This window comes from Diuraphis noxia, unplaced genomic scaffold (assembly GCF_037042655.1).
Source record: "Diuraphis noxia isolate RWA-SAM2 unplaced genomic scaffold, SU_Dnox_SAM2 contig0005, whole genome shotgun sequence".
Classification (NCBI taxonomy): Eukaryota; Metazoa; Arthropoda; class Insecta; order Hemiptera; family Aphididae; genus Diuraphis; species Diuraphis noxia.
Genome location: NW_028301715.1, coordinates 18,433,048 through 18,458,769, shown reverse-complemented (window position 1 = coordinate 18,458,769; position 25,722 = coordinate 18,433,048). Strand labels below are relative to the sequence as shown.

The window sequence follows — 25,722 nt, the reverse complement described above, 5'->3', positions numbered from 1 at the left end:
ATATCAATAAAAACAAGGATTGAACTAAACTGACACCTGAAACTAAACAAGTGATAACATATCATTTGTAATTTGTAAATAGCACTGATTTATATCTTATCTAGTTATCTATGACTTATGAGTGGTAGTTAGTTAACTATAAGTTAAATGAAAAATATGAAAAAAACGTAGTATTAGTCTTATACTTTTGAATAAAAATATTCAATGATTAATTCATTTTTACCTATTTAAGTAAAAATTTAAGATTAATACTTCGGTAATTTACTTTAAAAAAAAAATATTTTGGTTAATTTTTTCAATTTTAAATTACTAACAAATCTTTATATTGAGTAGTTTTATTATTATTTTTGAATGTTTTTTGTATAATAAAATGCCAAGCAGTGTAAATTCTTTCCGATCGACATCGTCTTTGACGTATTTACCTTCACCAGTAACACAGAGGTATGTATTTATCCATTATTTTGCTCAACTAGGATGCATAAATTATATTTTAAATGTTACAGAACATGTATGACTGCTGCAGTGAAACGCTATCGCTACTTGCGAAAGTTATCAAACTTTAAACAAATGGATTTTGAATTTGCACTTTGGCAAATGACATATTTGTTCATCAATCCACAGAAAGTATATCGAAACTTTCAACACAGAAAAGGTAAGTTTATTATTCAATATGTTATGTTGTATCATTTAATTTAAACTTTTCTCATAGAAACCAAACTACAATTTGCTCGTGACGACCCTGCATTTTTGGTGCTTTTGAGTGGACTACTATGTGGTAAATATGTAAAAATAACCTCTTTAACTAAGTTTTTAATTTAATTTAATTTATTTCAGTTTCATCAATAGCGTTTACTTACGTTCTAAGACTTGGTTTCCTTGAATTTTTAAAATTTCTATTATATATTGTAACAGTTGACTGTTTGTTATCTGGCGTCATAATAAGTACTGTGTTATGGTATGTATTTTTAATTTATTTTATAAAACATAGAATAAGAGCTATCCATCAATAAAATCTTACTAAAACAAAATTAAAGTTTTTACTGACGTTTATGTTTATACTAATCACCTAAACCTATTATTGAATAAATAGGTACTTTAATGAAAATTCTTTATCAATTGACCACTTATTTAAAAATTGTCTATTTTAGATCCTTTTATCTTTTTTGTACATTCATTCCTAACTGGTAGTACCTAGATTTCTGAGAAAAAATTTTTGAAAAATGTGCGTATGCGCTAAATTAGATTTATATCATAATTTCTCAAATGTAAGCTAAATTGTCTCCTGTTATTTCAATATACTAGTCGATGCATTAATTATTAATATTTGTATTATATATTGCCATATAGTTATTATAATTAAAATAAATTTCAATAAGAACAGGATACAATAAATAAAAAATTTAATATATCGAGTATTGGTTATCAAAAACTGTAAAAATTTTTATTTCATACCTTTATTCCAAGGATAATGTTAATGGCATCCCAAATTAAATTTTATTTGTTGAAATTCACTCCTCAATGATGAACATTTATCATGTATATTACACAACCTGTAGTCAAGTAATTTTCACCTGTAATCGAACAAAACCATGTATTTACTCTTCTTATTGTACTGAATAAACATTCATAAATATAATAAACATCCTGTTTTGATATTAATATTTTACTATAATTTACAGGTTAGTAGCCAACAGATATTTAATCAAGTCTAATTACAAAGGACAAGATGTTGAATGGGCTTATGCGTTTGATATACATTTAAATGCTTTTGTGCCAACATTAGTAATATCTCATATTTTTCAATTGTTTTTCTATCACAGTATGTATAGTATTATTGTTTCATATGTATTATAATCAGCTTTATGAATTTAGATATTAAAAAAGCCCTTGATTCACAACCAGTAAGGTGTGTATTAGTGTATTACAATGATGTACCGCTAAAAAAATTGTTTTAAACATTTTTTACTTATTTTTAATGGAATAGATTTATTAATTTTTTATTTTGTTTTTTAAAAAAGGAGATTTAAATTTTTATTTTTTATTTTTATAATAAACTTATAAAATATAAATACAATAATAATTTAGATATTCAGACTGATTTTTTTCCATTAATTTCTTTTAAGTGTCACTGTTTATAAATATTGAAGTTATGATATGAGGGTAAATAGTTGAGTGATCCTGGATCCAAAAAATTGTATTTAATTGACATTTTAATAAGTGTTAAGGCACATTCAAACATAAGCGGGGCGCCCATGCGGTCTCTATAAAATAATATAACCAGATTGCTGCCTACCACAATCTACATACCCGTCAGATACTTTGTAGCCTGCAGCCTGCTCTCTGTTTGACGGCACCTTAATTATATGCATAGTGTATATAAGTTTACCATTTAAAAAAATCATGGTAAATTATGTTCGATAAAGGTTGAACAAGTGAAATGTATGTATCTATTGGTAGAATGATATTAACTGTCATTAATACTAAAAGGTTACTTGTGTTAAAAGTTTTTAATGTTAAGGGGAAAATGCAAAACATGTTTAAAAATTAAAATAATAAACAAAATAAATCATGTTCTATTTTATATAATATAAAATATAAATTATTAATTTTTGTTTTTCTTTAGTATTTCTCAAACATGATTGGTTCTTACCGTTATTTATTGGCAACACATTATGGCTTATAGCTATTGGTTATTACCTGTATATTACATTTTTAGGATACAGCTGTAAGTATAAAATATTTTTTGTTTTGTATTTTTATTAAATATTTTAAGCTTTAAAACCTACATGTATATAAAACTTTATCTCACTTTTAATTTGTTTATCTTATCAAATACACAATGTATTATATAAAATAGAGTAGATATTTTTTAAGTAAGTTCTTTCGCCAAATATAATAAGAATATATTAGACTTCATCTATTTAATTTATGTAGATAATTAATATTTTTACTATACACTAATACAAAATCATTCAGTACAAATAATCTTTTTAATATGTAAGGATAAAATGTCTACATCAAAAAATCGAAGTAAATCGTAAATTGCCATAGGCGTATTGTCCTATATTCGTTATAAGATATAACAATATTTCAAAAAACGTTGTTGCATGATCAATGATTCTAATGTTTTAAATTTTTTTTTTTATTGTTAAGCAATAATATAAAATGCCATGCCATTAGTGAATTTTCTATTATTTTAGAGAAATAGATCTTAAAGCAGATAGACAATTATATTTAATTTATGTAAATATTTTTCAATTTTTTATTTTCAGGTTTACCAATCCTACAAAAAACTGAAGTATTATTGACTCCATTTATTCTGCTGTTTTTTTTATATATATTGTCGTTCGCAATAAATTGGAATATAAGCGACAATGTAATGTCCATATACAAATACAGAATTCTATAAAATTTAAATAAATTATGTATTCTTTTTAATTCTATAATAAAAAAAATGTATTTTTCCAATTATGTTTATAGAAATTGTATGTATATTTATTTATAATACATATTATGTCTACCTATTTATATAACATTTTTTTCAAACACTCACTATTATAAATTTTATTATGATTTTATATATATGTACAAAATACCTAGCCTTAACATAATTTTGGTAAATTTACACTTATTACATTAATTATTCTTGTTGGATTTTTTCGAACTCTTTATAGCCTTGGTTTTTTCTTTTTGTTTCTCAGCAGCTGGTGAATTTCCAGTGAAAAAAGAAGTTATCATTTCAGACATTTCAGGCATATCATGTTTTAAGTTTGACAATTGTTCCATTTCCTATAAAATATTTAAATGTATAACTATATTTATTAAATATTTGATGAAACTAAATAAAAATCAAACCTTCTTTGTTTCTGGATCATTCATTAACTTTGGCAAAACCAATATTGCAAGAAGTGGCAACACCATTGTTAACACCTTAAATTTAAAATTGTTATTTATTTAAATTAACTCTATATAAGAAGCTAACATCAGCCTAAAATTGCAGCACAAATGTATACCATTGAATTGGAAAGAAAATCAGTAATCTTCCATTGTTCTCTAGTGTAGAAATATTTGGCAGGCATGTAGTTGACAAACTCTAATGGATAGGGCATCTGATGTACATGAGATGACTGAATATAATTTACTTTGCGGGCCCGGTATTTTCCCTTTGAATTAATTTCCACTCTAATTGGTTCATAGACATAATTTGGATTGACTACTTCAACGATATATGATCCTGATGGTACTTTAGAAATAAGAAAAGAACCATTTTTCCTGCAAAATATTATAAATCTTATTTAATTTAGGCAAGTAGGGGAATAATATACATAATACAAAATGGATATATTTTATGATGCATGATTATAAATGAATATATTGTTATAATAGTAAGGAATACAATACGTTTTACATACTTGGCTTAAATATGAATAAAAGTAATGTAATATACTTGGTGCATACTTAAAAATAGTTAAAAAATAAATTATAATCTTAAACACGATAAAAATATATTATCCAAAACCAATAATTATATTTTAAACTTACATTATTTTAAAAGTAAACTGGTCATTGTGCAAAATATTTATACCTAAGAAATCCGACTGCTTCTCCTCCTTTAAGTTGTATGACAGTTTCAGCCAACCAGGAAGTTGTCAAGTTAGGCAGCATAACTGTACCTTCGATGTCATACAGTTCTCGGTTCGATTCTGATTGTCCATTGGCATTTGGCACACTTACCAATATGATAGATAGCAAAGCAATACAAACTTTAAATGAATTACAAATCATATTTACTAAAGACTAGGAACTAGTATTTTAATAGTATTTATTGATTTATATGTAATATAAATATATATCATGTAAGTGAATTCATTATCATAATTTGTAAATACTAAATAGTTAAAGTTAAAACATCAAATACATGTTATCTATCCGAGATAGGGAGATCTACAGAATGTTATCACTAGTAAAATATCGTTCAAACCGATAGAGTAATACTCTATGTTCAAACCTCAAACACGGTCAATATAATATTAAGAATTCTCTTTGACTTTTTTATATTTTCTTATCAATTCATGCCGCTAATAAAAAACATAGATGTTAAAGAATATATATGAATAAAAACAGTCTAAAAGCACAGATTAAATCTGTGCTAAAAGCATGATATTTTTAATTTATCATGTCTAAAATCACGACTGTTATATTATAAGACCATGGCTAATGGCTATACCAAATTTATTATCATAAATAGTGATATGCAATTATGAAATTTAATTTACTATGTGTTTTTGTGTGTAACTGTAAATGTTTTGATAATTGAAATTTTTAATATTAAAAAAATATCAACTACATTAAATACATTTTGCTAATTTTAATAAATATAATTTAATATATGATTTAAAGTATACCATATAGGTTTATATGAATATATGAGTACAAAATATTTTTATGTTTATTGTACTTTACTAAATATATAGTTATATATGTATATATTTACATTACAGATATGAAACAGGAAAATACAGACACAAAACCCAAAGATTTGGATTTATGGATGGTAATTATAAAATTCTACTATGATAATAAAGCCGATAAAAATTGTAAAAAAAAGTACACCATTATGACGCATGGTTTGTATGTTATATTACTTATAAATATTAATTTATTAGATTCATATAAATCATTTTAGATTAATTTTAAGTATATCAAAGATATAATGGTGGTATAATTTTAAATAATAATATGCCATACCATAATATTAAACACAACCAAAGATAACATGTTATGCTATGTAACCAAACAATTTTAATAATTATTAAATATATTTTTACGATTTTTGATGTAGACAAGTATATTTTTTCTAGATACGTCCATGTGAAATGTATAATAGTGAGTATGGTGAATGTACTTCAATATCATCAAGATTGCATCAATTATTTATTCATGGAAGTACAGTAGATTGCAACCATTGGCATGAAGATTATATAAATTGTTTAAAATGGAAAAATGACAAAAATATTCAAGCAGCTGTAACTATTTTTGAGGATATATCATTCCTTTTACATGTTTATGTTAAAAATATATCACTAATGATTTGTTATTTTTAAAGGAAACCTTGGTTAATAGTGAAAAATTAAAGAGAAACAATCGATGGAAATCATTCTATGCAAATAATGTATGGGAAAATAGAACTAGTCCACCAGAAAACTGGAATGAACCATTACCAGATTATATAGAAAAACGACGACCAAATTCAACATTAAAGGATACATTAGACGAGTATAATGCAGAAATAGATAAGAAATCATTTTGTTCAATAATGTGAAATTTGTATACAAATCTTTTCTCAAGTTGGTTGAAGTTATGTTATTTAGTAATTATGAAGTTTTTATTTAGAAACTAATTTTTGGAAATAAAATAGTATTTTATCAGTTATATCATTTAAGATGCTTGAATAATTTACTATTCAATTATTTTATCTGTTAAATATACAGCTTACACTATTTTAATGCAAAAAATAATTGATTTCCTTATTCTATTAGTAAATTTGAGATTGATATGTTTACAGTAATTAATGGTGTTGCTGATTATACTGTAGTAGGAACAGCAAATCTATGGCACATATAAAAAATTAATAATAATAATAATAATTAGTAATGTTAGTTTTTTTTATATTAAATCTCATTAGCTCAAATACATTTAAGTTTCAATAAGTATCTATTTTATATAGGTATCAATGGTATCATGTATTATTTACTGTATCAAAGCCAGGGGAAATTGGAGTATGCGGGGTTGTGCCGACCATTACTTCGACTGAAAGTAGTCAAAATTTAGGTAAACGGAATAATTTGATAAAATTAATTCTTTGCTTTTTTTATAAATTAAAATTAGTTTGGAATAAAAATTTGATATTTCTTATAATCGTCACTCCTCCTCAACAAAACTTTTAAGTTATGAAATATGAATAGTTCCGATATTAGTGAACACCATATAAGTGTAATATAATGTATGGTATCTCAGAAAGATCTGACAGAAAAAAAATCCTGATTAAACTTATGAAAAAAATTGTTAATACTAAATAATAAGTAAATAATTTAAGAAGTATACTCATATTAGCAAATTCTCAAAAATCATATTTTTTAAAGTTATTATGTTCCAAATTAATTTTACCAAAAACATTCTAAAAAATAAACTACTTGATGTCAACTTAGATAAATCTTTTTACCATAGAATTTTTTTTTATCATCAGATTCACAAATAAGCTATTTTGAGTTCATCCAAAAAAAATTATATTAATATGTAGCGCAAGTATCTACAGGGTATTTCAATAAGGATGCTCAACGTTTCATTATAAAAACTACAAGTTGTGTGTGAGATATCCACTCAATTTTTATTTTATTTTAATGAGCGTTATATGGCAATTATGTATGGAATATAACATTGTTTAAATATCCACTACGGCTTTGCTTGGAGGCAAGTATTCAGGAGGTCCAATTTTCACTTTGTCGCATAAATCCAGTTGAATTTGCTAGATGACATTGGTTATGTTAACTTAGAGAGCATCAATATTTTTTGGTTTATTTGCATAGACCTGTGATTTAAGATAGCCCAGAAAAAAAGTCTAAAGGCGTTAAATCGCACAATCTGGGAAGCCAGTTTATGTCACCATTATATGATATCACTATGCCCTCAAATCGTTCACGCATAATATCCATTGTTGTACATAATTGTGTGAGAATGTGGCCAACATTTCAACAATATTATATTCCATACATAATTGCCATATAACGTTCATTAAAATAAAATAAAAATTGATTAGATATCTCACACACAACTGAAACATTGAGCGTCCTTATTGAAATACTCAACTTATATAAATACTTTATATTATGAATTATTTACAAAAAAAAATTTTTAAATATTGAATACAACAAAAGTAATTCCATAATATGTCAGACCATCGTGAGACTCCCTGTAGTCCACAATTATTTATTGTTGTAGAAAGAACCTAACCTAATCTTATTAGATCAATGTATTGATTTTACAATGATGTGTGTATCTGTTTACATGAATAATAGTAGTCGCCAGTCAGAATAATACTTTGACTTTCATCTTCAACATCTTTTCTGGTGGGAAAATCAGATACAATTATCTGGAAAATTCTCATTTTTTTTAAAAGTTGGGGGAAAATAAAGAGGTTAAAAGAACTGGAATTTGTTTTATTATTTTGGTGAAACAAAAACAAATAACTGTAAGTACATGATTTTTTGAACAAATTTTCAGATTAGTATTTTCTATACACGATACTATTTTCAAAACATTTTTACTCTTTTTGAGCTGTTTATAGACATAAAAAAAATTATATTTTTACTAGTTATTTTTTTAAAAATTATGGTCAGTAAGAAATTCTTTGCAGTATTGAGCAGATTGAAATTGTATAAGTATCATAATGAGTTTATATATTAGCAGTTCAAAGTAAAAAATAATTTTTAATGGCGTTTAAGTCCTCTCACAAAATTTATCAACAATTTACAAATTATTTTGTAGTTAATAATGTGTAAAATATTTAATTTTTATGGCTAAAGGTTGATAATTATTTAGGTTTTTAATCATAAGTATTTCATAGTGTAACCATAAAATCCAATAATAAACAGTATTTTTTAATAGATATTTTCAGTTCAAATTTGGACAAAATTAGATATTTAAATGGAGAATAATGATTTTAGTTGATTTTTTGTAATTAAAAAATGTATTTTATAATAAACAGGTTTTAAACCCATAAGCAAAATACAATTATTGTGAATACAATTTTGGCTTTTATATATATATATACATATATGTATGTAACAATTTAAAAAAGTAACTAATAGTAGGTAAGTATGGTAGATATAAAGAACAAATTATATAATTAAATTAATAAAAATTACAATAGAACCAAGAGGTGCATAATAATTCAAAAAAAAAAAATTTAAACCTGTAAAAAATTTATGGCCATAATTGACATTTTTTCAAAATATATATTACAACTTGCAACATACCAAAAATATCAACATGATCCATTACACAGTTCGCTAAAGACAGAGCTCGAAAGAAAAATGAGGTAGATGTATAATTGTTTTTACAAAACAAAACATGAAATAAGTTGCATATAAATTTTTATATTTAAATTTTGATACCTACTTCATTGAAACTTTTTAAATATATCAAAATAAATGTTTTTGGAAAAAATGAATGAAATCTATTGTTTTACTAAAAGTAAAATCAATTATTTTAATAGCAATAAAGTAAAATATAAGTATATTGAATACAAATTTCCGAATCTATTACACTGACTCACACGACACATAATGTACAGCAAAGCAGTTCCCACTTGTCAACATTTTTATTTTGTTATAATTTATAGATTGTTAGAACTTGGTGGAATTAGATTGAAATTATTAGTTTTCTTTATTTACTTTTTACTATCGTTTTAACAAATACTGTACCTAATTGATAAATATAGTACTTATAACTAATGTTCTATGCTAATATTGAATTATTAAATCATAATTTAATCTTAATGTTTGACTATTTGAAGTTGCCAATTTTGTATGTCTATGACACGTCCTGGAATCACGGAAAAAAACCACAAAAAAAAACCAAAGGAATAAAAGACCATGGAAAATAAAAACCAAATTTTTATATTATTATGTCATATTTCATTAGACGTAAGTTTTAATTTTCTAATTAAAAATGTAGATCAATAATTCAATTGTCCAGATGTTCTATCTGTTGAATACTTTCGTAACCAAATTTGTAAATTTTGAATAATTAAAAATAATATATATATTTTTATATTTAAAAATAATATTTAATTGTTATTTTTTTGTGTTTAATTATGGAAATAATTACATCTAATAAAAGAGAAGACAAAATAGCGTTTAAAGGCAATATGTTCGTTATGAAATACGCGGGAAAAAAATATTATACATGGAGATGTATATAGTAAAAAGAGTTCTTTAAACTGTCTTGCTATTCTCCACATCACTATACTTTTAACACGCCCAGTACTCAAAGTAATGCATGAGCACTCAGCTGAACCAGCAAAAATTGATGTAGCATAAGCCATCAATAAAATTAAAGAGACTGCGAAGTAGTGTTCTGGAGCTAATCCGTCACAGATATACAGGGTGTCCCAAAGAGATCTGACATTCTGACAAATGAAATAACTTTTGTTCTAATCAATATTTTTTAAAAATTTCTTTTAAATATAATCCATAGACACTTGCGCTAGATTTTTATTTTTTATTTTTAATACTGAAAATAAAAAACTTAAAAATTGATAAATTTTTTTTCGAAATATTCAATATTGCCAATTTGTAAATTTGATTTTCAGAAAAATTTATATGGTAAAAACACTTATTTAAGTCAAAAGGCTGATTTTTTTAAAAAAATTTTTAAATATCAATATTTTCGTAAGGTAAATCATAGTAATTTATAGTTTATACATCACATATTATTAAAATAAATACAATAAAAAAATAATTAGATTTTAACATGCACTTATTTAAAAATATTTTTAAAAAACTTTATTTTAAATTACAAGGTTTCTAACATAAACTAGATCGTAATTTACTTAACGAAAATAGTGATATTTAAAAAAATTATAAAAAATCAGCCATTTGACTTAAATAAGTTTTTACCATATAATTTTTTCTAAAAATCAATTTGTAAATTTGATGTTAAATTGGCTATATTGAATATTTCGATAACATTTTTTTATCAATTTTTTAGTTTTTATTTACAGTATTAAAAAATAAAAAATGTATTCTAAAAATGTAGCGCAAGTGTCTATGAATTATATTTAAAAGCATTTTTTTTTTAAATATTGATTAGAACAAAAGTTATTTCATTTGTCAGAATGTCAGATCTCATTGGGACACCCTGTATACTAGGTTAGGTGCGACTAGGAGTACCACAACAGAAACGTCAAAAAAATACAAATCCAATTAAACAAATTATGTGAAGATTTTAATAATAGTATACGCGATGGCGATATTAAAAACTTTTTAACTGCTACCTATCTCATTTACAATAAGATATCGTTAACATACATTTTTATATACATTTTTTAAAATTACTATTTTTACTTTTTCGACTGATCATATTTTTATTGGTAATTTTATTATTTTTACTTTATTCGACTGATCAAATTATTTTATTTTTAAATATTTTAAATCATTATTCGTAGTATGGTATTGTCATCGATGTTTGTATTGACAATTTTTTTAATACAATTAAAATATAATATTATTTGATATTATATATTGTCACATTACCCACCTTTTAATAAAAACTATGCCAAATTCAATAAAAAATATATTTTAAAAATTGAATTGAATTAATATTATTATAATGTTATACAATTGTTTCGAATTATGTTTTTAGATTTTATTCCTGGTAAGTTGGATTATTGATCTACATTTTTAATTAGAAAACTAAAACCTATGTCTAATGAAATAGGTATGACATGATATAGCAAAATTTAAAAATTTGGTTTTTTTCCCCGTGGTCTTTTATTCCTTTGGTTTTTTTTCCCGTTTACCGACACACCTCACCACCAACAATTTTTCTTGATGCCGATCCTGGTTGGTTGTTGGCTGGTTATTCGGTACTTAATAAATGAAATATATATTATAATACATTCTAATATATATAATATATTTATATATTAATGTATTATTTATTCTGTGCTGCAACCAACCAGTGGCGTCCCTAGACCCTTTCATAGGGGGGGGGGGGCGAACTTTATACATCACCTATATATTTATATGAAAATACACCAATTACTAGGTTTTTTACCTTTTAATTAATTTTAAGAAAGAAAATAGAGGTCATGGAGGGGGCGACTGCCCCATTCGCCCCCCCTTGAGGATGCCCCTGCAACCAACTCTACTTCAGTCAAGAAATTTGCCAGCGTACACCGGTGTAAATTAGTAGATTTCCCCTTAAAAATAAAACGGTGTACTTTTAAGAAATTCGCTGCAAAAACTCTGTGAAGAATCGAGATGCACCAGTCAACTTTTTATTCAAATGCTGTGCTGCAGCAGCTGAGCTGCTGTTGTGAGGTAGTAAGTTGCCAGTTGGTCATCAAAATATCAATGTTACTATGATAGTGTTGTTTTTAGTTTTATGTCTTTATGATATAGGTGATAACGTTTACCAAGTGCTCAGATTGGTTGTTATCAAAATCAAATTATATAGTTTAAACTTTCAAACATGAATTGTTATGTTTATTAATTTATTGTAGTTATGAAATTAGATATGTTTATTAATTATTTAATTTTTTTAAACAGCAATATTTAAATTTTTAATTACAATTGAAGTAGTTATATGCTGTTGTTAATAATGTCAAATTACAAGTAGCTTGGTATTCATAATGTTTACCTAATATTGTATAGAAATCAATTTTTTTTTTGTTTTTTAAATTTTGTATACCTTTCTAACTTTACAAAATGGATACAAGCACAACAAAATCGTACTGGAATCTCATTGTCCAGGCATTTCCGATATTATCAAAAGATAAGGAGGTTAGTATGATTGTAAATTGTAATTAATTCAATCAATTTAGTTTTAAATTTAATTTGATTTAAATTTAGAACCAAAAACAATTTTTTATTAATTTCAATTACCTAACTGGTGTTTAATACCTTTTTAAATTAACATTTTGTAATATGTAATATTCAACAAATATGAATTTTATATTACAATACTGAGTATATTTATTTTACAGAATTCAGAAAAATGTGATGATGAACAATTTATTGCTATAAAAAAAATTATTATTGAAAATAAACTCAACAATTTTGTCCATGGAATGGTTATGTATTCAATAAAACAAGATTTAATGTCAAAAATTAATGAGTTTTGGCTTTACTTTATGCCCAACGATGTCATTGAATTAAGTAATCTCACTACAACTACGCATGGTGAAATACCTGAAGATTTTGTTGGTTTTAATAAATTTAAATATGCAATCGATGAGTTATTTAATTTAGCCCAATCATATATTGACACAACAAACCGCCTACAGATGTTATTTGAAAATAATAAAATAAATTGTCTTGGAAATTTGAATGCTCAAATTTGTGCTCTATTACATTCGCAACTTCCTAGCGATTATAATACAATAATCTATCAATTCTATAGAGTTGCATTGAAAGTCTTTACTAAAGATGATATTATTGGAGGTATGTTACTAATATTTTTTTCTGAAATAATCAAAGATATTTTTTCTTCTATTTTGTAGTAATAATATGTATAAATTACTATAAATTCATTGATAATTTAAATATAATACATTTTTAAATTTATTATTCAGGGTTATGAATTATTTACTAACTATTGAAATATTTTCAGATAAAAAAAATACATCTAAAGAAGGAGCATTTCATTGCAATGGTTGCTACTTTGAAATAATTTATTGTAAATGTGATTATATATTGGAAACATTCCATTTAACTAATTGGTAAACAATTTAATAATAGCATTATATTATATATATTATAAATATTAATATTCATGGTTTATTTCTTTATTTAATTCGATCAATTATTGAAGTAAATGAACTATTGGTACAATAGCGTGAATTAGCCTGATTTTGATGAAGAATATTAATAAAATATTTATTTACTATAGTATAAACCATTTACTAAAATCCATTTACCTTACAACTGGATAAAAATAATTTGATATTTTACTTAAAACTATTTTTTCTAAATATATCAACACATACAACACAGACTCTTAGAAATTACAACAACTTATTTGGCAATAAATACATGCAATATTTATTACTTATGAATTAATATCAATCAAATAATATGATCAAATTCTTTCAGCATATTAAGGACAAGCATGTAGAATATATCATGATATACATCTATATTTTAACTAACTTAACCATTATTTTATAAAATTTAAGTAATTATATCATAATTCTATGTTATATAACCATAAAGGTTAGGTTAGGTTAAATTAGAACAATAATTTTGTACTACCAGATATCTAGTATGTTGGTACATTTTCAAAGAATATTTGATGTGACTGTTTATGTATAACACACCTTGTAATTACCAACTAATGATAATTTCAGTTAAGGATTTAAAATTAATCAGATTAATTACTCAAATACTTAAAATTACTAGAATATTTAATGACATATATGTAAGAAAAATGAAGTCATTTTTATAGTGTTTATTTAATTACTTACAAAACAATAGGTTTAAAGAAAGTAATATATTATCTATCATTATTATAATATTAATGCCATTTAAGTGAATATTTTATCTAAGTTTTCATCAGTATCTTAAATTGGTTTTTTTGACAGGTACATGATCACTATTGGCATTTTAGAATCATTAGCTGGTGATGTGATCATGGATTTAATACATCAAAAAATTGAGACAGAAGTTCAAGAAATAACTAAAGAAAATTTTGGAGAACACCATGTATCAGCTTTAGAAAAAGTAATTATGATTAATCCGATGCATTCTATAATGTTATCTATAATAATAATAATAAAAGTTTATTGCAACAGCATAAAAAACATGGTTAGATAGACAATATAATAACAAAAGTTGCAACTCATCCTATAAGTAAATAAGCTTGAAAGCGGATGAGTTGAGGTTCTATTTAGGTACAACAAAAAGTGCAGTTAATAAGTTACAAATTAATTATTTCAATTAAACTAAGAGAAAAAAAATATATAATATATATAATAATAATGAAAATATTAATTCTATGAAAGAACACTAATTACATGAAATTTATATTGATTAAAATAAATAAAAGAAAAAATATTTATATTATATACTCGTAATAATAAAACACTTTTAATAATAGTGCTTTGATTACCAAAATTAGTTTTATTCTGGGGAACATTTAGATTGTTATTATTTTTTAGTCTTGTATTGTAAAAATGCAATGGTTGATAATCCTTAATTAAGTTTTTAATTTTATACATATATAATAAAATTTGACGTTCAAAAGATATCTTAAAAGGTTGAACATTAAGAATTGAAAATATTAAATTAGAAGAATAAAATCTTGGTTTATTTAAAATAATTTTTATCAAATCCTTTATAGTTGTACTTAATACATTAATATGACTGGAGTATGTACAACCCCAGACCAAAGAGCCATATAAATAAATTGATTGTGCTAATGCTAAGAATACTAATCTTAGTTATAAGATCTAAGATATTACGGAGAATTTTAAATTCATAAAATAATTTTCTAATTGAATTATTAACAGAATAAATATGGTCAACAAATTTTAGCCTATGGTCAAAAAAAATACCTAATTATTTAATATTATCCACTCTCTCTAAAGGAACACAATTACAAGGAAAATTTAAATATTTACAATTATATGAATGTATACATAATACAGATTGAAAATTACATGACGTGGGTACTCATATAATTAGAAATATTAAAAATAATATATTTAGATTTAGTTAAATTCAGTTGAAGATTGTTATTGTCACACCAATTCTTAATCAACTCCAGACATATATTCGATTCTTATATTAGTTTGTTATAATCTCTATTTTTTTAAAGTACAATTATATCATCTGCAATAGCACATAACATCTGCATTTAGGTTTAAGTTAAAAGTCTATTTATATAAATGATAAATAATATTGTGCCAAGAACAGTACCTTGTGGCATCGAAAAACTATTGGTATTTATCTGAGTGTATTTGTTTATTCTAGTGGATAGATACAAATGTTTATAATTGGATGAAATATATATATGATCCAAAATGTAGTACAGAAATCAGAGGATATAAAATAGAACATAAATGTCCTAATTTAAAGATATTTATGAGGAAACTTAAACACCTACTTTATGAATCATATACTAGAACAAGGATCGATCAATTATTTAACATAATTATTGGTAAAATATTTTGTATTTGATACTAAAATGAACAACTCTAAGTATATTTTGATATTTGTAGAATATCCAGATTCAGAACCCGCCGTTATTGATTTATCATTAACACTTCAAAAGACTGATTTTAAATCTGACCTATGTAAAAAATTGCAAAATGCTTTACATAGTAGATTACTGCATCCAGCTGTGAATACAATTGACATTATAACTGCATATACTGCTGCAATTAAAGTATTAAGAAAAATTGATCCTTGTGGGGCACTTTTACAAGATGTTACTCAACCGATACGGTAAAAAAAACTAATTATTAATCTAATATTTTTAATCATTATTATATTCTCAATATTTATATTTTAGAGCGTATTTGAGAAGTCGGAAGGATACAGTTCGATGTGTAATGACTACTCTTACAGAAGAAGGCCATTATTTAACTGATGAACTAGTGAGAAATGAAAACGTTTTAGACGAAGATGATGTTTGTGAAGAAGAAAGTATGGCAGAATGGGCTAAATGGGTACCAGATCCAGTAGATGCTAATCCATGTAAGTTTTTTATTTGTTTTAATCAATGTACTATATTAATTTAATTATTTTTAGCTAAATCTTCTAAACGTTTCCGCAATTCGGATACTGTATCAATGCTTGTTGATATTTATGGTACACGAGAATTATTTGTTAATGAATATAGAGCTTTATTAGCTGATCGCCTACTTACCCAGTTTATGGACAATATAGGTGATGAAATTAGATACCTGGAGTTATTAAAATTGAGGCAAGTATTTATACCTAAAAATGTTTACAAAATATGTATCTTATAAATATTAATGAATATACGCTTTTTTACTTTATAGATTTGGTGATTCATTATTACATTCATGTTCTGTAATGTTAAAAGATGTATATGACTCAAAACGCATTAACCATCATTTATATTCTGATCCAACTTCAAATTTATCATCTAATAATCTAAATAACAAACTTGAGTTTCCAGTTAGAGCTATCATTGTATCCAATCAATTTTGGCCTAACTTCAAAGATAATTTTAATGTAGAGTTACCTTCAGTCATTCAAAAGCACTTAGATAACTATACAAAAGCATTTGAATCATTTAAAGTTAGTAACATTGGTAATATATTACACAGTTAGCTACTAGTAGTTAGTAGATAATTGTGATAATATTATTACAAAAAACTTATCTAATCAAAAAATATTTTTTATAGGGTAATAGAACTTTAAATTGGAAGCCTAATCTTGGAATCATCAATATAGATTTGGTGTTAAAAGATAAAACATTAAATTTTACTGTTTCGCCAATTCATGCAACAATTATTTGGCATTTCCAAGAGCAAGGTATGTTTATATAGTAATAGCTATAAGTTAATTAAAAAGTATATAGACTAGCTATCCATTAACAATAACAATATGCAGATTAGGTTATTTTTTCAAACAGTGAGCTGAACGCCCTATTATAATAACTACAAAGGTAGAAACATAGCAACTCTACGTCTAGTGACTTATTAATGTGATATAGCTGTCATCATTGAACATTTTATTTAATTTTCTATTGTCAGTATTCACCATTAACTCTTACATAATAAGAAAAATTACATCTGACAAATAATAATAATGCTTACTATGTTTATAATAAAATAATTAATTAAAAAATATGAATTTTAAATCCTATCATAGCCAATACAAATTGCAGAGTAAATGTGTTTTGGTAAATTAGAACATATAAAAACAATTGAAAAAAATACTTATGCGAACAATTAAGTATAAAAATGTATGCCCTAATATCATTTTTTTTTTTTTTTTTTTGAACTGTTATAATTTTCATTATTATATTACAATCATTCAAACCAAAATTAACCTAAATAATTTTTATTAGAGGAATGGACTATTAATGACTTAAGTATAAAAATGCGTGTACCTGCTACAACCCTAAGACGTCGTATAGGATTTTGGCAAAATCAAGTAATACCATTATCAAACTGATCATTAATCAACTATTAATTAAAATAATGTTTATAGGGTTTATTAAGAGAGAAATCTTTTGATACCTTTATTTTTGTGGAGGATGGTATTCCAACTACAAGCCTATCAGGTAAAGGTAATCGAACAAGTTTTGTTGGTCGTAGTTCTGAATTTGTTTATGGTGACGATGATGATGAAATGGAAAGTGCTGTGGCATCTGCTCAAGATCAAAGAGAAGAAGAATTACAGGTTCTTATATTGTTAAAATATAAACAATTGTTTAATAGTAAATTAACTGTTAAATCTATAGAAGTTTCTATAGGTGTTCATAAAAATTATTTAAATCCTACATAATAAATATTTTATGATTACAGGTGTTCTGGTCATATATTGTGGGTATGTTAACCAATCTGGATTCATTGCCATTAGATAGAATTCATCAAATGTTGAAAATGTTTGCTACACAAGGAACTGGTGTGGATTGTAGTCTTACACAACTCCGTCTTTTCCTTGACGAAAAAGTTAAACAACATCTTTTGATTTTCACAGGAGGTCGTTATAAACTATCTAAATAATGAAATTTTTATGTCACAGTTCTGTTTACAATAAGTAAATTTTTTTTTTTTTTAAGTTGTTTTATTTTCCTTTAAAATGTTCAATTATTGATTTTGAGTATAGTCTATAGATACATTGAGTAAGAATATACTGACTGCTCATCAATATGAATGAATTAACTGTGTGTTAACTCATTGTTAAACTAATGAGTGTTATGATCCATTGTTGTTTGTTTCTTATGATACAGTGGCGTGGCGAAGAAGGTAATTGAGAGATGGCCGCCTCTTTTAATATGGTTTTAAAATTAGCTAAGAGGGGCAATTTTCCATTGTAATAGTTTTTTATAGGACACTGTTAAGAGGGAGATAGAAACCCAGTGTTTATTGTTCAAGAATAGGTGCTCGTAGGTGGGTGGATGGTCATAGATGAATATATTTTCCTCTGAAAATTCTTTAGCTCACCACACCTCTGGTAATTTACTATCTAAATTATTGGTTTGATTTTATTACATATATTATAAAATATTATGATTATCTTTTATTGCAAAAATATGTAATTACGGATTTAACATATAATATATTATGTATTTTAATATTTTATAAACTGAATCATTAGGACCTTTTTGATTCAGACACAGTTATATCAACGTGTTCACATCAATCATCAATTAACTATACAAAATTAAATAAGTCCATGTTAAATCAGATCTATCGTCTGAACTTTATGTATGACAAAATACCCTTTCATGAATCTGATATGCTTCATGGATAAGATCTAGATTTTATATAACTACTATGTGTAAACTGTAAAGTATGCCACACGGACTTATAGTTGGTTAACTAGATATGTAATTGAAATGTACAAATACTTTAAATTTATACATGGTTTATTTAAATCTTTGTCCAAACCATATTGTATAGATCTCTACATTGGGGTCCACAGTATGTAAATTATCTTTAGAGGACGTTATACCCACATATGTTGCCTCCATCTTAGACACGTGCTACATAGAAGAAGCAACAATATTATAATATAATATATTTTAACAAATGTAATATTTTTATTTAGAGCATATTAGAATCATGCATACTTATCTTTAATTTTTGAAAACCTTAAACATTGTAACATAGAATGGCAGTCATAAAACATTATAATAATATTATTTTTTTTTTTTATTTCTATCATGAATTGTTATGATGTTTAAATTTGCTTATACGTTTTACAACTACCCTATCTAATCTTTACCATTCTCCGAAACTTATCATAAATTATTAAGTTCTGTGGTGATAAAGATATTGATCCTATTTGGGATTTATTTTGTGATAACTAGAACTAGTACAACCAAAGAATAACGTACAACTACTGATACTGCGCGACCGCGGATTTAAAAATTCAATTTATTATTCTCGTTTCTCGAATACTGCATTCTGCATTACTTACATTTATATAGCACCTACGTCCTACATGACTGCATACATATTTTAATATCTTCTTAAACGTTTATTTCACAAAAGCGTTTGCTAACTTTTTTTTGTTGCTTTCATATGTCTAAAAATTTAAAATGAACAAAATACACTTGACCAACATTTCAAACAATGAAATATTTACTTATTCTACTATTTTGATTAAAGGATCTGTTGACACACTCAATGTATCAAATATTATACTTAAACATTACTCAAACAATGGTAAACAATTAGCAGAATCTAGCTGGGCAGTTAATAAAAATAAATTTAAAATAATAATAGAATTAAAAGTTGGTGATAATATGTTGGTTTTTAAATTCGCCAATGAAGTCCTACATACAAAATTAGTATACAAACAAAGAGTTACTAACTATACTGTGTGTCCGGTTTATGTAATTTGTGCTGATCATGATGGTAGATTCCAGGTAAATTCTAAGCTCTAACTTTTTTTAACAATTTTTAGATGTATTTATTTGTTTTTTTATTTTTAGGCCCCTGTAGATCATGATAATTCTGTTCAAAACGCTTGCACTAAAATAACATTATGCTCCAAATTAATTCAAATGTTGACAGCTGAAAAAATGTATGAAAAAGGCTTTGGAAAGAAAACATTTAAAGTTGAAAAAGAATGCCGTATAATTAAAAGTTCTTTAACAAGACGTACAGTATTTAATATGCATCCTGAAAAATTATGGGAATATATTGCCAGAGAGTTAACTACTGGCCAAAGTTCTAAAAATCAAAAATATTTAGCTTTCCTATCATGTACTTATTGGGATGGACAGAATTTACATGGTCATGTTGCATTGGGTGGTGGTGGACTGGCATTATTTGGAACAGGTTGCCTTTACACTTGGCCTAGTAAGCTAGAGGAAGTTTTACCATGTTTCATGAACATGGCAAAAGTTGATACTGGCACATTGTTGGATGATAGCTGTTTCAGGTACTTTTAATTGTGGTATTTATGTTTTATATATTTTTTCATTGTTAAGAAAAATGTTAAATTGATTGATTTTATAGAGGGAATTTTGGTGGATGCTTTAGCACAACCTTAGGTTCTGTATGGCATGAATTGGGACATACATTTGATTTAGGCCATTCAAAATATGGCATAATGGGACGAGGATTTGATAATGTTCATTTAATTTTTACATTGGATAATAAAAACATTGCTCAAGAAATAAAGCCTGCCAATAACGGATATATTATATGTATTGAAAATTATTCAAACACAGTTAATATGAAGGATGATATGTCTAATAATAACAATACAAATGAACATGAAACAATAGATGAGTATGATTCAAAACATATAATATGTTGGTCTATGGGATGTGCATCAATACTTTCATTTCATAAGTATATTTTTTTTATTGTAAATACATGTATGTACTATTTTAATTTTAATTATGATTTCAGATGGTTTAATGATTTTAATGAAGAAAACAACAATGAACACACAATTGATTATGTAGCAAAAAGGTTATATCATTGAAATATATAGATAATAAAAAAAAATTATCAAACATTATTAATTGTATTCAATTTATAGAAATTTATTGACTTCAAGAAATGGCATAAGAGTGGTCCAATTAAGGAGAGAGGATGGTCTCGTCATGCATTCTTGGGAATTTGTTAAAAATAATAACAAACGTACATTCATTCTTCCAGTGCAGTTAGCAAATAATGGTACTACTATTATTGCTGAAGATTCTTATGGAAATATATTAAAGTATTTACTGTAACTTGCACTAAATGTTGTGTATAAGTTTTAATTAATAGTTGAATAACATTTTCAATTTAGTACCTAATTTAAATTAATTTAGATTAATTTTTATAAGATTATTTTTACAGTTAAATTAAATTCATTAACTTATACCTATTTAACTATTTTATCAGTATACTGTTTCAAAATCTGAACAAGGAATATATCATAGACTTTGCATTGTGTGCCATTATATAATTTTATATTTAACTAAGTTAATATTTGATCAATTTAAAGTAAACTTTTATAATTAAACCTTGATCACAATTAAATTCAATACATTATATTTTTACAAGTAGGCTAGGTTAGATTAAAAAGTCTTACAGAGATCTCAATAATTTAGATTGTTTAATTTTATGTATTAATATAAATAATAGATTTAACTAATTATTTTTTTATATAAATAGCATCCAGAGCTTGGAATTTAGTATGCTAAAATATATAATATTCCATAATTTTGCAAAAAAAAAATGGACCTTTTCTGTTAATTCACTACTACTATTTTTTTTTTCCGTTTTTTTTTTTTTTTTATATATGACTATATATATGAATGGAATGATTCACGGAAATGTGTTGATAAGTTAGATCAAGCCTTTTGTAGGAGTGCCACTCATCAGTAATATTATTGTCGTGCCTGCAGCAACATGTTCAATAATAATTGGCAACAATGTACTTACTGATCTGTTGGGAACAGAAACTAGAAAAGTTTCTTTGGCTTATTAATTTTATAGATCCTAATACTTTGGCTCACACTAATACTATTAAGAGTTCTTGGAACAAAATAAAATCTCGAAATAAAAAACAGTGGGCTACTTACTGATTAATGCTAAACAACTACTTGGTCGAGTACATGTGGTTTAAACGTTATGGTCCTAATAATTTATTTGAAACAATACTACAACATTTTGCACACTTCATGCCTCCAAAATCAAAATTATATAATATACATATATAATGATCTAAAAAAAAACGGAGAAACCAAAAAAAGTGGTACACTAAATAATCAGTATTTTACATTAATAAGCAAATAATTTTTGTATATGCATGATAATTCAAAAAGTTAATTTTTTTAAAGCAATACATTATCTATTTTATATTATACATATACAGGGGTTTTCATTTTTATTGAAACCTATTAATAATTATTTTTACCCATGAAAATAAAAATAGTGTATAAAAAGAAATAGTGTGGTTATATCAAAATATGATATATTCATTAAAATTTTTATTTTAAAAATGTCAGCTATTATAAATTAGTTGTATAAGCTTTTGTAAAAGATAATTTTGTAAGTTTAAGATGGATGTACCTGTTTTTAAGTGAATTTGTGTTAAACCAGATTTTGAATATGTTTCTTTCTAAATAATGTATTATCAAGATCCAGGCTCTCACTATGTTAAATTAATTCTTATATTCAAAGAGTTGTTTTTTTTCTATTTGTCATTAGTTGTTAATATACTATGAAAATGTATATATAACTTGTGAATGTTATTAAAGAAATAAAATTAATATTTAGAAAATTTTAATAAATTATTATTATGATAAGGTAGAAATAAATGATAATTAACTATCAAAGTAATTTAGATTATTGTATAAAAATTACTTTTAAGATTTTTTTTTAATAACTTGTTACCCAATATTAAGTATAAAATATAATTTATATATTAAGTAGTGCTATGGACTGCGTCCCTCATTGTCTAGTTCATGGTCAACTAGGTACCAGCTGAACCAAGATAGGGTAGGGTGCGACCAACTTTGTAATTATAGGAGAGAAAGCATTTCGTGGAAATCATTAACGTTAGGGCAACACGAAATCATGTGGTTAGACGACAATAAAAGATCATTGATAGGTGTGCACAGGATGTGGGGTTATGCATCAATACAAAAGTTTCAAGAACCAATGTTATAATGTAATATAATATATATTTTTACATAATAATAATATAAATTATCAAGGTCTGTAGCTGCATGGGATGCGCATTTAGCTCGTACGTGGGCGAGTGGCATTTCCGTCAGTTTAGATGATTATACCACATCCGTGAGAACAGCGACAAGAGCAAGTAGACTATGGGGAGTAGAGGGTAGCACTATATAAGGGACCCCGAAACGGCCTGTATTCAGACGCGACTTGACCAGACTAGCCAGAGCACCTTCACGCCAGTCTGTTCTTTAAATTAATTAAATTGAACTTAGAAAATATTCGAGTCAAACCGAATTTATTCTAGTCATTCAGAATACTTAAATATTTAAATAAATTTAGTTTTCATGTTATAAATAAATATATATGTTTTGTCAAAATAAATTATCAAAATATTTAACTAAGAAGAATTCCACGTTGTTTAAATTAACTCTAGAGTCACCTTCCAAACATCATCCTTGACTACTGATACCTGTAGGCGACGTGATCACTACAGTAGTTACAAGTACTTAATTTATAATTAACCATTATAATTTGAAATTTAGATATTGAGATTTTTATTATTGTTATCAAGGAGTTAAATTTAATTTATATTATTTATTATTTGTTGATTTTTTTTTAAATTTAAATTTACTGATAATTACAGGAAGTAAAAAGTTAATGTCTTATTAGTCCTTTTAATTTTAACTGAAGTAAACACCAATCTTTCTTACTGCTCACTTATCAATAATATTATAAATGGATATATTTTTGTTTTTTATGTAAAACTATTTAAATATTCAATTTGATTATTTTCTAAAAACAACGAATCCCTATAATGTTATGTGTTAATGTTGAATTTATTGTTAATTCTTGTTATTTAATAATTAAATACTTAACATTTTAAAATTGTGTTGTATACAACTATTTCACTAAATATTATACAAATTTAAATTATTTTTTACATTAGGGTCGTCTATATTTTTACTACTTTCATTATTTCTGTTATTTTTATTTATTTTACTCAATTTAAATGTACTGGAAAAATATTGAAACAAGAGTAATATTATGTTGGTATAAAAATCCATTTTGAAAAAACATTTTTAAGCAAAAATTAGTGCATTACCAATATAAACTGGAATTAATTTATCCTAGATACAAAATTACTCTTAAAACAATATTTTTAACTCTAAATAATTTGAAGGTGATAATTTAAGAGCTAGAGGTGCTGAGCATCTCCTGGCATCCCTGTATGTGCGCCAATGATCCTCATCATATCTTTGCAAGATTTTCTCAATATTTGTATCATAAATTCGTAAATAATATAATGCAAATTTATTGTTCATTAGTTAATTTATAATTTATCTGTCGTAAATATATTAAAACTGTTATTGCAATTAATGTATAATTATGGGCGCCAAAATGCATACCCTGCAAACTGATATTTTCAGGCCATTTTCTATACGATCATCAAAGATCATATTAAAAATTACTTATAGGTATCAATATACATAGAGTAAATTTTTGTCTCAAAAATGTTTTAAAATGTTTTTCTCTCCAATCAACTTATACCTATAGAGGCACTGATAATCGCGTCATCATATATCATTTTATAATATTTTCGGTTACACTACCCAAGGACGTAGGTAGCTGGAACAATTATTTTTTAACTGATATTTTACTATATTTATCCATCATAATTATCTAAGAATAATTCAAAGTAAATGTACATTTTATATAATAATAATTATTATAAATAATATTTAATGGAACAAAATGTACCTAGTTGTCAATTTTTTTCTTTGGTGAAACGATCAATACATCATCCAGATCAGATCTATATTAATTTGCGTTCTTGGCCTGATGAGCTACGTAAATATATGTTTTTTAATCTTTTCATGGTTATATTACTATGTGTACCTATACTGATTACTGACAATACCTACTATGGAGTTTTTCGAGATAAAATGGTAGTATAGGCGATAATTTATAATTTAATTATTAATAATAAATAATACTACTATTTTATTTATTACATAATATTTAACAAATGATAATAGTTAAGATAATTACAATAATAGTTTACTTAAAATATTTCTTTTAATAGGTAAAGATTCTGAGCGGAGACG

General features: G+C 25.1%; 5 protein-coding genes across 7 annotated transcripts; 4 read left to right on the top strand and 1 right to left on the bottom strand.

Moving 5' to 3' along the window:
* Positions 1-214: 214 nt before the first annotated feature.
* Positions 215-3,468, top strand: Unc50 (Unc50 RNA binding protein). The gene is made up of 7 exons (XM_015510146.2): positions 215-441; positions 504-652; positions 710-775; positions 835-955; positions 1,680-1,819; positions 2,624-2,725; positions 3,273-3,468. Exons 1-7 carry the CDS (start codon positions 371-373, stop codon positions 3,407-3,409), a joined length of 786 nt encoding a protein of 261 aa, XP_015365632.1. The 5' UTR covers positions 215-370; the 3' UTR covers positions 3,410-3,468.
* On the bottom strand, positions 3,469-4,898 carry EMC7 (ER membrane protein complex subunit 7). The gene is made up of 4 exons (XM_015510144.2): positions 4,586-4,898; positions 4,014-4,272; positions 3,856-3,930; positions 3,469-3,789 (listed from the first exon to the last, which is right to left on the bottom strand). Exons 1-4 carry the CDS (start codon positions 4,783-4,785, stop codon positions 3,637-3,639), a joined length of 687 nt encoding a protein of 228 aa, XP_015365630.1. The 5' UTR covers positions 4,786-4,898; the 3' UTR covers positions 3,469-3,636.
* Positions 4,899-5,158: 260 nt separating this feature from the next.
* On the top strand, positions 5,159-6,432 carry LOC107162959 (synaptic plasticity regulator PANTS). 3 transcript variants are annotated; one of them, XM_015510156.2, is made up of 4 exons: positions 5,159-5,430; positions 5,502-5,554; positions 5,862-6,026; positions 6,107-6,432. In XM_015510156.2, exons 1-4 carry the CDS (start codon positions 5,427-5,429, stop codon positions 6,320-6,322), a joined length of 438 nt encoding a protein of 145 aa, XP_015365642.1. In that variant the 5' UTR covers positions 5,159-5,426; the 3' UTR covers positions 6,323-6,432. The 3 variants fall into 3 exon arrangements, with proteins under 3 accessions (XP_015365642.1, XP_015365643.1, XP_089084399.1); XM_015510157.2 differs by having other exon boundaries at positions 5,160-5,430; positions 5,502-5,627; XM_089228273.1 differs by having other exon boundaries at positions 5,160-5,627.
* Positions 6,433-12,232: 5,800 nt separating this feature from the next.
* mr (anaphase promoting complex subunit morula) lies at positions 12,233-18,542 on the top strand. Its single transcript, XM_089228272.1, has 13 exons — positions 12,233-12,566; positions 12,770-13,226; positions 13,396-13,504; positions 14,366-14,504; positions 15,756-15,942; positions 16,004-16,229; positions 16,297-16,481; positions 16,536-16,710; positions 16,790-17,051; positions 17,159-17,288; positions 17,827-17,912; positions 17,970-18,161; positions 18,287-18,542. The coding sequence occupies exons 1-13, from the start codon at positions 12,492-12,494 to the stop codon at positions 18,485-18,487; spliced, it is 2,424 nt and encodes an 807-aa protein (XP_089084398.1). The 5' UTR covers positions 12,233-12,491; the 3' UTR covers positions 18,488-18,542.
* A 1,245-nt stretch (positions 18,543-19,787) lies between these two features.
* Positions 19,788-24,502, top strand: LOC107162958 (uncharacterized). Its single transcript, XM_015510155.2, has 5 exons — positions 19,788-20,358; positions 20,425-20,876; positions 20,954-21,292; positions 21,353-21,415; positions 21,486-24,502. The coding sequence occupies exons 1-5, from the start codon at positions 20,029-20,031 to the stop codon at positions 21,676-21,678; spliced, it is 1,377 nt and encodes a 458-aa protein (XP_015365641.1). The 5' UTR covers positions 19,788-20,028; the 3' UTR covers positions 21,679-24,502.
* The last annotated feature ends 1,220 nt before the right edge of the window (positions 24,503-25,722 follow it).

Bases quoted from the DNA above. Each gene is read 5' to 3' on its own strand.
- Unc50 (XM_015510146.2), top strand. From the start codon at position 371: ATGCCAAGCAGTGTAAATTCTTTCCGATCGACATCGTCTTTGACGTAT. The intron at 776-834 runs GTAAATATGTAA...AATTTATTTCAG, and splicing joins TTTGAGTGGACTACTATGTG to TTTCATCAATAGCGTTTACT. The intron at 1,820-2,623 runs GTATGTATAGTA...GTTTTTCTTTAG, and splicing joins TCAATTGTTTTTCTATCACA to TATTTCTCAAACATGATTGG.
- EMC7 (XM_015510144.2), bottom strand. From the start codon at position 4,785: ATGATTTGTAATTCATTTAAAGTTTGTATTGCTTTGCTATCTATCATA. The intron at 4,273-4,585 runs GTATAAATATTT...AATATTTTGCAG, and splicing joins GAAGCAGTCGGATTTCTTAG to GAAAAATGGTTCTTTTCTTA. The intron at 3,790-3,855 runs GTTTGATTTTTA...AATATTTTATAG, and splicing joins ATGATCCAGAAACAAAGAAG to GAAATGGAACAATTGTCAAA.
- LOC107162959 (XM_015510156.2), top strand. The intron at 5,555-5,861 runs GTAATTATAAAA...TATTTTTTCTAG, and splicing joins AAGATTTGGATTTATGGATG to ATACGTCCATGTGAAATGTA. The intron at 6,027-6,106 runs GTAACTATTTTT...TTATTTTTAAAG, and splicing joins ACAAAAATATTCAAGCAGCT to GAAACCTTGGTTAATAGTGA.
- mr (XM_089228272.1), top strand. From the start codon at position 12,492: ATGGATACAAGCACAACAAAATCGTACTGGAATCTCATTGTCCAGGCA. The intron at 13,505-14,365 runs GTAAACAATTTA...TTTTTTTGACAG, and splicing joins ACATTCCATTTAACTAATTG to GTACATGATCACTATTGGCA. The intron at 16,711-16,789 runs GCAAGTATTTAT...TTTACTTTATAG, and splicing joins CTGGAGTTATTAAAATTGAG to ATTTGGTGATTCATTATTAC.
- LOC107162958 (XM_015510155.2), top strand. From the start codon at position 20,029: ATGAACAAAATACACTTGACCAACATTTCAAACAATGAAATATTTACT. The intron at 21,293-21,352 runs GTATATTTTTTT...TTATGATTTCAG, and splicing joins TCAATACTTTCATTTCATAA to ATGGTTTAATGATTTTAATG. The intron at 21,416-21,485 runs GTTATATCATTG...TTCAATTTATAG, and splicing joins ATTGATTATGTAGCAAAAAG to AAATTTATTGACTTCAAGAA.